The following is a 15295-nucleotide window of genomic DNA, read 5'->3' as shown; positions in this document are numbered from 1 at the left end:
GGGTGAGACAAATGTTTCTGAAATTTAGCCATGACAAAGTTGCAAATGGATATAGACCTGACTTACATTTAATAAGACTTTATTCACATTTATACACTTAAAATCATGATACAGTTTGGAAAAGCTAAAACATTCCACTTTTAAAACATTAAGATTTTTTAAAGAGTCTTTTAATAAAAGAAGGTGAGGGTTGGTGCCGAGAGCTCCACAGTTGGTCCACAGAAATCCGTCAGTGCCATGCATGGCCATGAAGTTTAGCTTTCTCGATTCAAGCAGGAAGAGACCACGCACACCTGTGCTATATCGTCATATTCATAAGTTCTTTTCAAGAAGGTGTCCGTCAGCCTCAAACCAGATATGCTCTACAAGGATGAGAAACAAATGCAATGAAAGTGACACAAAAGCCATTTAACACATGAAATCAGCTTAAACACTGGGAATGGTGTAGAAACATTAAACTAATGCACATGCATAATGAACTAGTCTAATTCATAATGAATTAGTCTTTTCCTTTCAAACAAGCATGATACAAACTTGTCATACATATTGTATAAAACTGACCACAGGGTTTCTAATTTATTTATAGAAAGTTTATGAAATTAACTGTTGGCAGAATGTCACACAAACATGAGACTAGGTTTTTGATCTGTCCTTGCCCACTGAGTTTTAGTCTAGACTTCATGCTTCACAACATTTTAAAGGGTAAAACCCCCCCTCCAAAAAACATTCAAGCAGCCAATGAAAAGAATGGGCTTTTAAAAATGAGCACGTTTCTCAATTAGCATCTTCAGGGTATGTGCACACCATGACCATGCATAAAACATTGGGCACAGACACCCCAAAATTATCTCTACAAACGTCTCAAGGCTGTATTGTCCTTCACTTCCATATCCCTGTTTTTTAATCATTTGGGTTTTGCGTGGACGTCTGACTGACTTAAGCTCACATTTAAACAACTTCAAAATATGCCACGCTTCCACTGTGGGACGTTGCTTTTAAGTTGTACGACTTTGCAAGATCCATTTCTGAAGATGTTGGGGAAACAGCATGATTTATGCCAATGTAATTTTTTAAGATGGTGGTTCAACATTTAGGACGGGACATATGATCAAAGGAGGAAACTGGAACAGGGTTGAAATACACTTTTAGAGTTTTTACCTGTAGGCCCTGGACTGAAGCCAAGGGACTGAGTGTGAGGTATAGAGAGGAACTGGGGCTTAACTTCCCCAGCTGCTTTCCTGAAATTCCACACCAGTGGATCGAGCCAGTGTTGCACATCTCCAGGACTAGGTCCATTGTTCTCTCGCTACTGGGGGAAACGGAGGATTCCAATGGAGACCATTAATGCGAAGGAAGAGCCGGTGAGTATGGTTGTTTCAAAGCTGGCTAGGGCAGCAGAAACCTGGGTTGTTTGCTAGGTAACAGGATGTTCAATACAAAATGATGAGTTACACTGTGTAGTGCAGTGCTTATTTAATACTCTTCTGTTAACGTCATATAGCTTAGCAAGGAAAGACCATGCGGAATAATACAAAGGGTGTAATTTCTGGGAAATTGGAGATAAGAGAATTTATGTGAATGGAGGAGAAACGTTGTCCTCAATGTCCGAAACAGTTTGAAATTTCCCCCTACTCCCAATAATTTATTTACTACTCTTGGGATTGTACTTTTATGTAGTGGCACTAGGACCAGTGGGTGCATTGTTCTGTAGATGTGATAAAGCACTCCCCACCCCACTCGAAAACAAGTTTGTCCTCTGAACAAGATGCTCCCACTGAAACAGCTGCCTATGCAACACCCCATATGTGATACAGTGGGGGAGGTATATTAGCTGGTACATTGGTCTGGTTTTCTTACGCTTTTGTCAATTTACCCAAATTTCTAGAAAGTACAAGGGAAACCTTTTTGTTCAGGCCTGGAGCTCATCAACCTTTGTGTAGTCTTTAGCTGTGAATAAACAGCCTGTCAAAAGCAGCACAGTTCTATGGGAAAGGAATATTCAGAGCAGTCAGATACCTAGCGAGCTGGTATAAGACTGTTTAAAGTAAACTTAGGGGGGTTCTGGCACTCAATTATCATAATTTTGTGAAAATACACACGTGTAGTAATGACAGTCTTAAACATGGCTGACAAATACAACTATTGCAGGTTGCCTTTCACAGAATGTGTGGTGTGTTCTGAGAAAGTTTACAAAGACATCCATTACCTGCAGTTTGTTATTTTACATGTAATGTTGAAAGGTTCTTCTAAATTGACAGTGTCTGGTATCGTCTCCAGAGAAAGCCTCACATCGCCATAGCCAGGGGCCTTGGAAGGGAAAACAGAAAAAAGTTTTGCAAAGCTCTGAATTTTACCTGTATACTGTACTTGGTACAGTAGTCTAGTAACTTCATTTTAAGATATAATTTAAACCAACCATTATAAGAAGTCTATATTAGGGTGTCAGGTTTAGAACTCTCCAACATTGACTTATTATGGCTTATTAATGATTTTTTTTCTCTTTGCTCCTATCAAAAGTTTAAGGTGCCGAGTTATACTTCAAGAAACCCAAAAAACTATTGGAGAATTTAGCACTGGCACAAAAACTCAGTTTAGAAAGACTGTTCCAAAATTTTCAATATTTATTTTTTCAATAAGTACTGTATAACAAAACTACCAAACATTGATTTATATTTCTCATGTTGTTTTATATAAATATATTAAGTATCGAGTGATCAATCTGATCATTGTTAAATCTGAATCAACATTAATAAAGTATTGGGATAACTGGCTAAGGGGCATCTTTAGTTAGTCAGATGTTTGTTGTTGGCTAACTATTCACCCATAGAAGAGCTGTGAACATCTTCTCAGGCAAAATGTGAAGCTCTCATCAGCACCAAGAATAGAGAACCCAGGTTAGAATTTCCTCTGAAGTACCATGATGAAACAAGAGTTTTGCAACTAAATTCTATAGATAGATGAGACCAAGATAAACTTTCCAAAAGTGAAGGAAAGTTTAGCGTGTGGAGAAAGAAAGAAACTAGAGATGCTCCATGTTTCATCTCATTGAACTGGCTAGCTCGTCTTTTTTGTTGATTCAATTAAAAACTACCACACATTGGTAGTGTGGTAGCAAAAAGCAAAAAGGATTAAATATATTCTGACATTTACGGAAACATTTTGGTCTGCTTATGTAGGAGAAAATGTTTCCATACTTACTGGGTAGAATTTGACCATACAGTATAGCAATGACCCAAAACAAACGGACAAATGCAATGAAGGCAATTATTAGAAATACGTGGAAAATCTTAGACTGGCCATTTCGATGATCAGATTTTAAATGCATTATGGATCATGCATTTCACATGCTGGAGAAAAATTTGACTGAGGCTTTTTTTCCCCAAGTTGCAACATTCCGGAAGAGTTGCTGATAAATACCACATCTTATGCTGTTGCTACTTCCTATGAACTGCTTCAGATTAAGCTCTCCCAGACAGGAGGCTGTACTGACCTTTGAGTTTGCTCCACTTCAGACAGTTACCAGATTAAAGGACAAGAACAATTTTGCAGATTCTGCTGATGGTGTAACACATTCGAGAAGTCTGGACAGACAAATGTCAATTACACAGTGAAGAGAAGCCTGCTACGTGACTGGAAAGGAGAATTCTGCAGTGGGAGACGTGGCTGTCACCAGCTCTTCTATCCTAACAAAGCCGTCCTTTCAGATCAAGGACGCCTGTGGAACCAGACAAGATACAGGATGCACTGTACCCCTCTTCATTTACCATTCTCTGGAGCTGGCTGGTCTGGAGTCGCCCTCTCTCCCCCAGGTTGGTTTTCCACACTATGTCAAGCTTGCCAATCACTGTGACCCCCTTAATCACGCCGGCCTTCTCAGCAAACTCGGGCTTGGGCTTCAAGCAGTACAGGTACTGGCGAGTGTCCAGGGGCTGCAAGTAAGACATCTTTCCAAAGGTGGATATTCTGAAAAAAAAAAAAACATTTAGTAAATAGTCCCAAAGAAACGTTTGCTCTTCTTAAAATTTTCTTTTTGAATTTTGAATTTCTCTACAGGCTACTCCTGCAGAAGACATTGTGTACGAATACCAACCCACTGCCTCCACATTCTCAAACTGAAGCAACACCTGGTACTTTTTACATGCCATTCAGTTAAATAATTAGGTTCAGATGGGTTCAAAGGCAATTGATAATTAAAAATGTGGTATGGGTGTGCAGTGATTAGCATTTTATGGAGTTTGTATGTTCTCTCTGGGTTTGTGTGGGTTTCCTCTGGGTGCTCCTTTATCCTCCCACCGTCCAAAGACATCCTGGTAGGTTAACTGACTTCTGGGAAAACTGGTATGAGTGTGTGCATGTCTGTGTGTGCCCTGTGATGGACTGACAACCCGTACCCTTCCTCACACCTGTTGCCTTGCCAGGATAGGGACTGATGACCCTGCACTGGATAAAGCAGTTAGAAAATGGATGGATACACCAAAAAGACACGTGCAACTCAGAAATTGACACGAAGAAATTTCCAAGGTATGAAAGTATAAATATCAGTAAGTTAACAAAATAGAAAGGAGAAACACAATGTCACACCCAAATGCTCTACAATCAAAAACCTTTTTCTCCTTTCTGTTTTTCAACACAGTCAAACGTAGCCTGGCTCACCCTTCTTCCCCTGTGGAGATGCTGTTCAGCTCTGTCACGTTGTACATCATTGAGGGCTCCAAGGACACCTTCTCCATAAACATGGGGGAGGTGGTGATGTTCTGGATCTGGGCCTCCAGAAAGACCTCATCTGTCTGTAGGGTCAAACCATGCAGTCAGAGCTCCACGCACGGAGTTTTCAGGCTTATTGTCACCAACTGTGTATTAGTATTACAGTAACACTCATAGAAAGAGAGGGCTGTGATTAGTTCATGCCTGCAAATCAAACTCTAGTAATTAACAACGGAACAGATGTCGAGAATTACTTTGGTTATTACATTTCCAGACGTCTTTGTCGATTATTTGCTGCATAAATCTCTCTTGAGAAAAAGGTTTTGGTCACTATAAATGTTAAGTCTCCTTTTTCAGCTGTGTTCTTTAAGCTGAAGACTTTTCATTAGCAAAAGCTGAAACCTGGTGTTGCCAAGCAGTGAGTTAAAAGGCAACAATGATGAAAGTTGTGAAAAAGTAAAAACTGGAACCAGTTGGTGAAAATCACCACCAGCAGGAACATCAAGCTACAGTATGTTATATGACTGAAAAGACATATCCTGTCAAGTCACAGACAATGTATTTATAAGAAATATTGTAGCCTGGTCCCAAAATGAATCTCTTTCACACAGCTACAGTGCCATGAAAAAGTATCCTGATTTCCTCTATCATTGCATATTTGTCACACTGGATGTTTTCAGATCTTTAGACAAACTCTAATATTAGATAAAGAGAACCTGAGTGAACAAACAACTTTTTTTATTGTGATTTTTTCATTTATTTAATAAACAAAGTTATCCAAAACCCAAATCTCCTGTGTGAAAAAGTAATTACATTTAATAACTGGTTGTTCCACCTTTAGCTACAATGACTGCAACCAAATGCTTCCTACAGTATAATTCAAGATCAGTCTTTCACATCGCAGTGGAGAAAGTTTAGCCCACTCTTCCTCACAGAATTGCTTTAATTCAGAAACATGCTCGTTTCAGGTCCTGCCACAGTATTTCTGTTGGGTTTAGGTCTGGACTAGACCACTCCAAAACAAATCATTATCTTGCTGCATGACCCAACTACGCCTCAGCTCACGGGCAGATGACTGAACATTCTCCTTAAGAATTTTCTGATACAGAGCAGAATTCTTGGTTCCTTCAATTATAGCAAGTCGTTCAGGTCCTGAGGCAGCAAAGCATCCCCACACCATCACACTACCACCACCATGTTTGACTGTTGGTATGATGTCCTTACTGTGGAATGTTATGTTTGCTTTACGCCAGCCATAATGGGACCCAGGTCGTCCAAAAAGTTCCACTTTTGACTCATCTATCCATGGAACATTCTCTCAAAACGCTTGGGGATCATCCAGGTGCTTCTTGGCAAATGAGAGACAACCATTTATGTTCTTCTTGGTTAGCAGTGGTTTCTGCCTTGCTACTCTCCTATGAAGCCCATTTTTGCCCAGTCTCTTTCTGATTGTGGAGTCATGAACACTGACCTTAGCTGAGGCAAGAGAAGCCTGCAGTTCTTAGGATGTGTTTTTTTTGGGATCCTTTGTGACTTCCTGGATGATTTTATGCTGCGCCCTTGGAGACCTTCTGGCAGGTCACTCCAGGGAAGATTCACTACTGTTCCAAGAGTTCTCCATTTGGAGATTATGGCTCTCACTGTGGTTCGGTGACTCCCAGAGCCTTAGAAATGACTCTGTAACCCTTTCCAGACTGATAGATATCAACAACTTTTTTTCTGATCTATTCAGGTATTTTCATTGATTGTGGCACAACTTCCTTGTTGAATCTTTGTGCTGGCAACTTGACTCTGATGGTAAGGGTCAAAATAAGTGAGGTTTATATTGAGCAGGGCTGTAATCAAGCCTGGCTGTGTTCAATCAGCTGACTCTAAATTATCCCTTGATTTAACTATTTAAATTAACTATTAACTATTTAAATTGAGCAATTACCTTTTCACACAGTGTCAGTTGGTGTTGGATAACTTTGTCCATTAAACAAATGAAATAAGTAAAAAAAAATTGTAATTTGTTCACTCAGGTTCCCTTTATCTAATAGATTTTGGTTGAAGACCTGAAAACATTCAGTGTCAAAAATCTGCAATAACAGAGGAATCACGGCACTGTTCAAACTGCTAAATTAATGAACTTACAAATCATTTGCAACATTTTCTAATATTGTACATTATATATGTATACAACTAGTGCAATCAAAGCCCAAAGATGTGTGAACTATACTTAGGATTTCCATTGTAATCAGTTAGAGCATGCTTTAAAGCAATCATGAAATCTGAAATTACTCAATTCCACCTGTAAATCCTCATTCAACCCCGTCTTGTTCCTTTTAGCACCCGTGTCACCCACATCCCATGAAATGTTTTCTATGTTTGATTGAATTTCAGCCAAAATTACAAGGAAGCATTGAGAGAAACAAAAAAGCAGCAGCGAAATAATGAAAAAGCTTTCAAATGCATCACAGACATGCCAGATAGCAGTCGTGCTTTTATAACTACTGAATTCACGTCAGGCACTCGCATTTTAAAAACGTGAATTTCACTGAACGGTCCTATTCCTTTTGATGCTTTTCCATTATCTCCCCCCTTCTCAGACTTTGTCGATTCCAGACAGACACAGTTAATGCTGCAGCAAACATTAACAAGCGAAGGCTTTGGCAATGAGAAGAAAAATAAATTACCACAGAATTGAGGTCACTCTAATGGGGAAAATAAAACAAAGAAACATTAGAGGAATGAAGATTACATGCTAAAGGAAATGACAATGTTTTTACATCGAATTTTGAAATAAAAAGCCCTTTGCGCTAAATAATTATTAAGCAAACAAATAGAAGTTTGGGAAGACAAGGCACTGTGTTGTAACAAAAAGGTAAGATCATAATAAAAAGCAGTTCTTTTTAAAATGATATGCTGCATGTAAAATGTAACTAAATGGGATTCCATGGAAACATATAAACTATTTAAAAATGCTCTACTTTGTTCTCTATTAACTCTTCATATTAGTTTCCCATGCAATTGAATTGACTTTCTATTTTATCATTTCAGTCTAGTCATGTCATGCATTTCTTTGAAGTCAGCTGTTTATCCCACTCTTATAATCCCAATTCTTGTGAGCTCTAAAAGTTTAAATCTTACCCTATTTAGCTTTTTAAGCATTTACAGAAGAGGAGGTGCTAGCCTCTAGTATATAGCTCCTATCCAAGAAAATATAATCCGATCACAGCTGATGTTTCCACTGGAATACAGTGACCCTATTTATGGAGAAAAGCACTAAATATTAGTCAGACTATAAGTCCTACTATTAAAAGCTCTAAAGCGGAATGAGATGTCTGGTGTAAATCTAACTGCACATTTAATGTCTGATATTTGCGGTCTGTTCCTCAAAATTTTCAGTCAACATAAATTCAAGTTTTTTCTTGTACACATCTTCTGCTGTTCCTGCTATTAAACCTGAAGCTACCTTGTGTATGTTTAAAAAAATCTTTAAAGCATCCACTGTTTTAGGGAAGGCTCACCTTTAGAATTCAGCAAGTAGCTCCCAAGAAAAATGTAAATGATGCCAGAGTTCTCCACTAACACATTATTCTTCTTTCATCCTCAACACAGTGTATTCTTGGCTTTTACAGTGTTTTCTTTCATTTCTTTATTTTTTTAATACTCTCTGGGTATATTTTGATATTTTAATGTAATTAAGTGCTAATAACAGTTTTGTTTGGTTAACTTTGATGTTTTGATCTACAAAGCCTCTGTATGATAATGATGGAATACTTTTACTTTAGTAATGTGAAGAAACAAGTTTTAACCCAAACTACAAAAGAACCAGCATTTGAACACAACAAAGATGTCTCAAAAACCACAATATATGAATGAAAATACTTAAATATTTAAAATAAATTTAATCAAATATCACAATTATGATAAGTGAAAAGTTACAAAAGAAAGGTATTATGACAGGAACAAAAATTAATTTTATACATAATAAATGGTTGGTACTGTTTGCAACACACAGACACAATTTAACTGATGGTAGAATACTGAAAATGGATTGCTAAGCAAAATAAATGGCAACACCAGCTTCAGAATTGTATTACTGTGTGTCTAGAATAAATGAAGACTTTGATCCAACAAGAACTTATAAATTCCAGACTCAGCGAGCTGAGTTTTCATGAGCCGATATTCCATCAGAAAACAGAAGAAACATCTGGAATGGGAAGCTGACTAATGGGTTTGAGCATTTTGATCTTTTTATATGTACAGTATATACAGATTTTCCTATCGTTTCCTAAAGCAACACTATTCTGAAACTGAATGCTAACTTTCACAGGAGAGCGACAGATGACAAAAAACCCTACTGTCTTATCGAAAGAGGACAATTAAGCACAGAAAAATGCTCGAAAACATCTTACTTCAGCATTGTAGAACTTGGTCTTCACATCCAGTGGTTTCAGAACCTGCGTGAAAAAAGAGTGCAGACTGAATAATACAGGTTTCTCAGCTTGCTCACCCATAAGACTCAAAAGCTGTACATCCACTCAGCCTTGGAAATGTGCCACCAGCTATGACAGGGTACTACTTAAGTAAGAAAAGAGAATTGGTCTAGATTCTTAATGTGAAAAGTACTAAAATACATGCAAGAAAACAAGGGTTAGCGTAAACCAGTTGTGTCTTCAAAACGAAGAACTGAAATGCTTGCTGTTAACAGAAACCGATCAGGCCACATCAGGCTGCTGTGCTAATTGCTTCGCTCTTTCTGTCGAGGATGTGTGAAATAGTTTGTGAAATCTGGACCTCTGAGTGCAAAACCAATAAATGCGCATTACAAATCAGCCTGAATGTTAAAGAAAGGCCAAGAAAATGCCCAGGACCTGAGAGCTCACCTGAAACTTGAAGAACTTTCTGAAGTATAACTTTTCCCCTGTTTGAGTGGTGTAACTCACAGCACAAACCAATCTACAGTAAACAAAAGATGGGGGGGGGGGGGGGGAGACAAGCTTTAATGATGTTGAAACATCCAAACCGTGGTCATGCCTCAGTTAAATGTTAAATGAGTTAAATGACTCAGGCTTTTCTCTCTCTGCCTTTGCGGATTGTGGGTCTGCAGCTTACATGTGCGTTCCGATTTCTTTAACCTCGTGGTGGATGACGTCATCGATACAGCACTCCGGTTTCAGCTCTGCCACAGTCGAGTTGGATGCTGAAAGGTTTAAACGCTGGGAGCTCGTCTGAAGGTCTGCCTGAAGGTTAGAAAGCAAAGAAAAAGAAAAAACGTCTTAATGCCGAAGCGTGTCGATCTATATGGAAATCTGATTAGTTTAAAATGACTAGAATAGTCGCCTTAAGGTATAGCAATACAAGGCAACAATGATGAAACTCCAAATGAAATCAGAAGTAAAAATTGAAGGTAAAAATTAATGCTGTATCTTTACCTTTACCAATATGTCCTTCACAACCTGAGTGCTGTCATTGTGCACACTGATGTAACTGGAAAAGGTTTCACCAAGGAAAATGTTTCTGGGCAAGGAAGAGAGGCATTATTTGGCAAGGCTTAGGCTTCAGTTTAAAACTGGCAAAAATATATGCATATCAAAAAAAATGTGGATATTGGACACAAACACTGACAAAAAAAAGATTGTAGAGTGGGACTCCAGTTAAAATACCGAAAAATAATAAACGTTATGTTCAGTAAACACAAAATTACCCAAAGTTCTGTGGAAGTGTCAACATCTCTCCGAGCATCAGCGTCTCAGCCCCCTTTATAGTTGACGGGTCTTCCTTCATTAGCTGGCTGAAAAGGTCGCCTGCGAAGGCAATCAGAGCGGTTGTCAGAAGCTGACCACAAGAGGGCGCAGCTGCTGGTGGCTGGGCCGAAGTCATTCCGGCACACAGGAACGGCACACGTCCCATACCGCCTCATCTGCGCTTAACCACACAGAATCTGGCCAGATTCTGTGACATTTACTGCGTCAACATGACTTGTTAGCATGATGGCAGAGGCCAGCACATACCTGTAGCAGCATCTTAGACTGTACAGACTATTTATTAAGTTTCTAACAGGTCTTTGCTGTGAGGAAATCCTGCTGTCACAGTGAGTGGTACCATTCATAATTCCGAACCCTGTTTAATCTGGGCTGATGCTTCAATGCATCAAGTGTATGATTAAATATTGCATCATCCATGTGGCAGGAAACCTGTTTTGACCTTCAAAGTTTTATTGAAGTGGAGTGTCCTGCTTGGGAACACTCCAGCTGTGGCACCATTCTATCTGGGCATGAAGATCACTGTACTTATTTCGGGATCACATGGATGCATTCAGTTTTGTTTTCGGAGGGATGGATGCAACTGCCTGTGTGTAGATCCTGTTTGTTGGGTATGGTAACTTTGTAACCCTGATATTCTGACAGGCCTGGACAAACGAAGAGGAGATCTCCTATCTTGCAGTATATTATTACTCCATGGAACACTGCACTACATTCTGAGAAATTCAATAATAATCCTTCTTAAAAAGAAGTCAGGTCTTTGAGATTATCAGGGAATCTTGGAGAAGAATCACAAAAGACACCTTTCTATTACCGTTTTTTACCTTTGTCACAGGTAGCTGTGACTGTTAAAGGGGAACTGTAAAGCTAGTTTTATATTTTGGAGTCAGAAAGAATCCGCATTGATGAATGTATTCAAACCACAATAAAAGTATTATGTACTCAGTAACTTGTAAAGCCTTCGATTTACATCACAAAAAAGCTCTGCGATTCAGAATGACGCAACGGTAACGCATTCCAGCCATACGACACTGTAAGATTACTTTATTGGCCATATACAATTTCTTGTATTAGAAATTTGTAAACAAGCGGACTTGTGAATACATCTCTTTTAATACAATAAAAATTTCTGTACTCACCTTCGAGAGTTTTGCTTACCAAATACTATTTACTTGCTGACTCTGCATGCAGATCATGTTAGAACCTGTACCTGTACTTATTTGCTTGTACATCACATTAAATTAGTCATGACGGAGACTAGGGAGCAGGAAGGGCCGCACCATATCACAATCCTTGGAAACTCAAATGCAAGTTTGCAACACCCTGGTGATTTACAGCAGTTTACAAAATTCATGATTTTGTGCTTAATTCGAAATTTGTAAAATTTTTCAGTCGCCAACCATCAATTAATTTATTCTTTTACCAAGATTTAATAACTTGTCTGAGAAACTGGGACTGCGGTTCCCCTTTAAAAGACAACTCATAACTACTTTTATTGAAATGCCTCCAACCTTCCTCCTCACTCCTTCAGTACTGTGTGTACAGTGCAGTTTGTTCAGTCAGGGTTGCGTACCTGGCAGATCTCGGTCTTCACATGTCACCGGTGTGTTTGTGAAAAGCGTTGGTTTTGTCAATCGCATCACTGCAAGAGAACAGGCATTATCAGATTAACTTGCGAGTGATCCATCACCTTTATTAATGGTGCTTCTCTGAAAGCCTGGTCTAGTATCACACCTAAGAGAATGGAATGCACATGGGAACAACTTTAGAACAATTAAGAGATGCAACTCTTCCAATTAATTTGCTTTATGTCTGTATTATTTTGACCACTGTACCATGAAACAATTTTGAATTATGCCAATGCACATTCTTTATGTTCTCTCTAATACTCTTAAGAGTTCACAGCTGTTTCTGTATGAAAAGTAGAGAGGAGACAAGTCTTTAATGAGATGCCAAATGCAGCATGTCTCTGACCAACACAGTAATTTCAGTGTTTCACCACACACCCGTTTGGAGACCGGTGATGCCATAGTGAAATATTCTGCTGTTTTTCCCTTTTGTTTTATTCAATATTAAGCTTTAGGTTGCAGACACTAGTGGACACAAATATCCAAATCTGTTTTTCCGGCTTAAGTGGAAGAGGCAACCTTGTACAAACTTCAGCTAAACAGTCTCTTTAATACAAAATTCTCTCACACACAATAATAAAACATGGTGAAGCTCTCACGTAGCTCTCTCTCTCTATGTATATTCCTTCTTCTTGAAATATCAATTGTGATCACTGGCATTGAAATATCCAGTTCACAAAGATTCCCATTTTTTCCCCATTGTTTCATATTCAGAAAGTGCAAAAGACCCAACTCTGTCATGCTGCTTTTCAATTGTATGGAATTTCTCTTGATACATTTTTACTTTGTATTAATACAGGACATTGGGTGGCATTTAGAGATGCGTTTATTTTGACAAGTCTAACAAAAAAATAATTACAATAAATAGGTGAAAAACATCTATTGTGTTAGAAATCAGTTCATAGTATCAAACATTTTTCATTCATTTTCCATCAAGACTACATGCTAAAAATGGTTCCATGTTTATGAACTACTAAATTAATTTCACCAGTTAAGTTCAACTGTTGTTTCATAAACTTTCCAATATATTCACTATACAAAATATCACAGAAAACCCAAATCTGCCCCACGTCTCGTTGAAAATTTGCGTTGCAAGAAGGAAGTTTGGAATGTCTCACTGCCCTGCTCAGGACAGTCCAAACCCATTCCATGTCTTTTCTGAGGCAGTTCGATTCCTCAATTATCCACTTGGCCCTCTGCAGTGAGTGGATCTGGAGGCCTTCCAATATTTCCTGGAGCTGTCTGGAGAAAGGCAGAACTTCCTGAAGTCTCCCAGGAAGAGAAACACTCCATGACCTTCTAAACCCTCCTCCTTCTTTCGAAACACTTGCTGAGGAGTTTGGTGAACCTGTGCGCTGAGACAGCGCCCTCTCCTTGCCCCTTTGAGCTCTCGCCCTCTTAAAACCCGTGCAGAACTCCAGCAGGTCTTCTGTGCAGTCATAGCTTTGAGAAGTCGCCAAAGGAGCTGAAGAGCTCAGCTGACACCTGATTTGTTCCACCTCCTCTGGAGAGATAACTGGTGGGCGCGTTGTGGGTTTCAGCGGTAGCTTGCTGGCATCATCTGGGAACCAGGGGACAAATCTTGGCAAAGGAGCACAGGGAAAATCTTCCAATGCCCTTTCGGCTATTTCCAACACATCGTGTAGGTTACCTTGACGATTCTTGTAATGCAAGACTACATCCATTCTATCACTAGCTCATCCACGGAACGCAATTACCGAACTTGGTTTCGGTGTTTCTTTAACTGACGATCCTTATGGATTTCAAGGACACCAAGAAATCTGTCAAATTGGTCGGTTTCCAGTTTCCAGTGCGGGGCAGCTGAGAATACCTGAAGCGGAATTATGGTGAAGGTGTGAAAAGATCAGGTAACAATCACAGTAAAGCAGCCGAAACCTCCATCCTTGAGTCACCGCGAATGACCAGCTCCCTAACAACTTACGTATCAAATTATATATCCCGTTAACAGCTAACTGCGCATCACCTGCAAAAAAATGAAAAGTCATCCCTCTCGTCCTTTTCTTTTATAATGAAGAATTTGTTCCACATATACTATGTCTGATCCATAGTATCATTAACGCGAAGGGCATATTTATTTTAGATTTGACTTAAAACAATGTTTGGCGTTTAGAAAAAAAAAACTTCTCGGGACTTTGTACGACTCTAACCATGCGAGACACATTAGTCCATTAGACTTTCGGACAATACACATATATTTTCAGAGACATAAGACTTGACATCAAACAACGCAAAATATTATAAACTCATGCATGGTTGTTTTAAATAAAGGCAATTGTCTTGGCTATCTGTTTACGGACGGAACACCGATTGCGGATTTATGTTGGGGCCGTAATAAAGTTCTAGTCAAATTAACCATAATAATTAAACTCACTCCTTGGACGCATAAAAAATATAGATAATACAATTGTTTTTTTCAATGTCAATAAAAAAACCCCGAAAATATTACCTTTTAAAGCCAGCAAATGCTCTTGTTTGGCCTGGTTGACATCCATCTTCCCTGTTTGTGTTAACCTGTGAACCTTCACCTGCATTGCAGAACAGTGTACGGAGAGCAAATAGGAACAAACAGTGCGGACAAGATTACGCGTTTCTTTTTCCTTTTTTTTAAATTGGGGTTTTAGTGTCTCCCGGCAGAGCTTCATTAACACGCACACAGGGTACTGGGGTTCACGACGTCAGCAAATTCTGTGCCCTTATGAAAAAGGGAACAATCTCTCATTTAATGTTAATATAGAAGCATGTAATTAGCAAAAATAATTGAAGGAATCGTTATCGCCTTTCATTTAGAGATGATGCACTGTTTCAATCAAGTTACAAGTTTGGAAACAAAAAAAAACTGCAAAGGTATTAGCTTTTCATAACTTTTTTCCATATTGCATACATACTGTATATTAATGACTTAACAGCTGTTTACCATGCTCATGGTGAATGCAAAGGGACCTTATCACCATAGACCGTATTACAATTGACTGGCTAGATGGAGTGTGATATAGTTGAAGTGGTCTTGAAATCGGAATTTAACATTAGAACATCCAAGCTACAAAAAGTGCAATATCATTATATAAGGATTACAATGGCTCATTGTACACATGGCAATTGAGAATGTAAAAGTGACGTTAAAGAGAGCAAATCAAATCATACAAGAAAATTCAAATTGTTTATTGGGAAAATGTATTCTGAATTCAAACGAAA

General features: G+C 38.8%; 1 protein-coding gene across 4 annotated transcripts; it reads right to left on the bottom strand.

Annotated features, from left to right (window-relative positions):
* Nucleotides 1-62: 62 nt before the first annotated feature.
* trappc13 (trafficking protein particle complex subunit 13) lies at nucleotides 63-14674 on the bottom strand. 4 transcript variants are annotated; one of them, XM_088629288.1, is made up of 13 exons: nucleotides 14550-14674; nucleotides 12028-12096; nucleotides 10397-10496; nucleotides 10125-10209; nucleotides 9805-9932; nucleotides 9576-9648; nucleotides 9105-9149; nucleotides 7380-7397; nucleotides 4654-4787; nucleotides 3765-3963; nucleotides 2207-2307; nucleotides 1159-1309; nucleotides 63-362 (listed from the first exon to the last, which is right to left on the bottom strand). In XM_088629288.1, the coding sequence occupies exons 1-13, from the start codon at nucleotides 14632-14634 to the stop codon at nucleotides 255-257; spliced, it is 1296 nt and encodes a 431-aa protein (XP_088485414.1). In that variant the 5' UTR covers nucleotides 14635-14674; the 3' UTR covers nucleotides 63-254. The 4 variants fall into 4 exon arrangements, with proteins under 4 accessions (XP_088485414.1, XP_088485415.1, XP_088485416.1 ...); XM_088629289.1 differs by having other exon boundaries at nucleotides 1159-1306; XM_088629290.1 differs by lacking the exon at nucleotides 7380-7397.
* Between the last annotated feature and the right edge of the window lie 621 nt (nucleotides 14675-15295).

The sequence above is a fragment of the Lepisosteus platostomus genome, chromosome 4 (genome assembly GCF_059453375.1).
Source record: "Lepisosteus platostomus isolate fLepPlt1 chromosome 4, fLepPlt1.hap1, whole genome shotgun sequence".
In the NCBI taxonomy this organism is placed as follows: Eukaryota; Metazoa; Chordata; class Actinopteri; order Semionotiformes; family Lepisosteidae; genus Lepisosteus; species Lepisosteus platostomus.
Note: the sequence above shows the minus strand (reverse complement) of the source record. Positions and strands in the feature narration are given on the sequence as shown.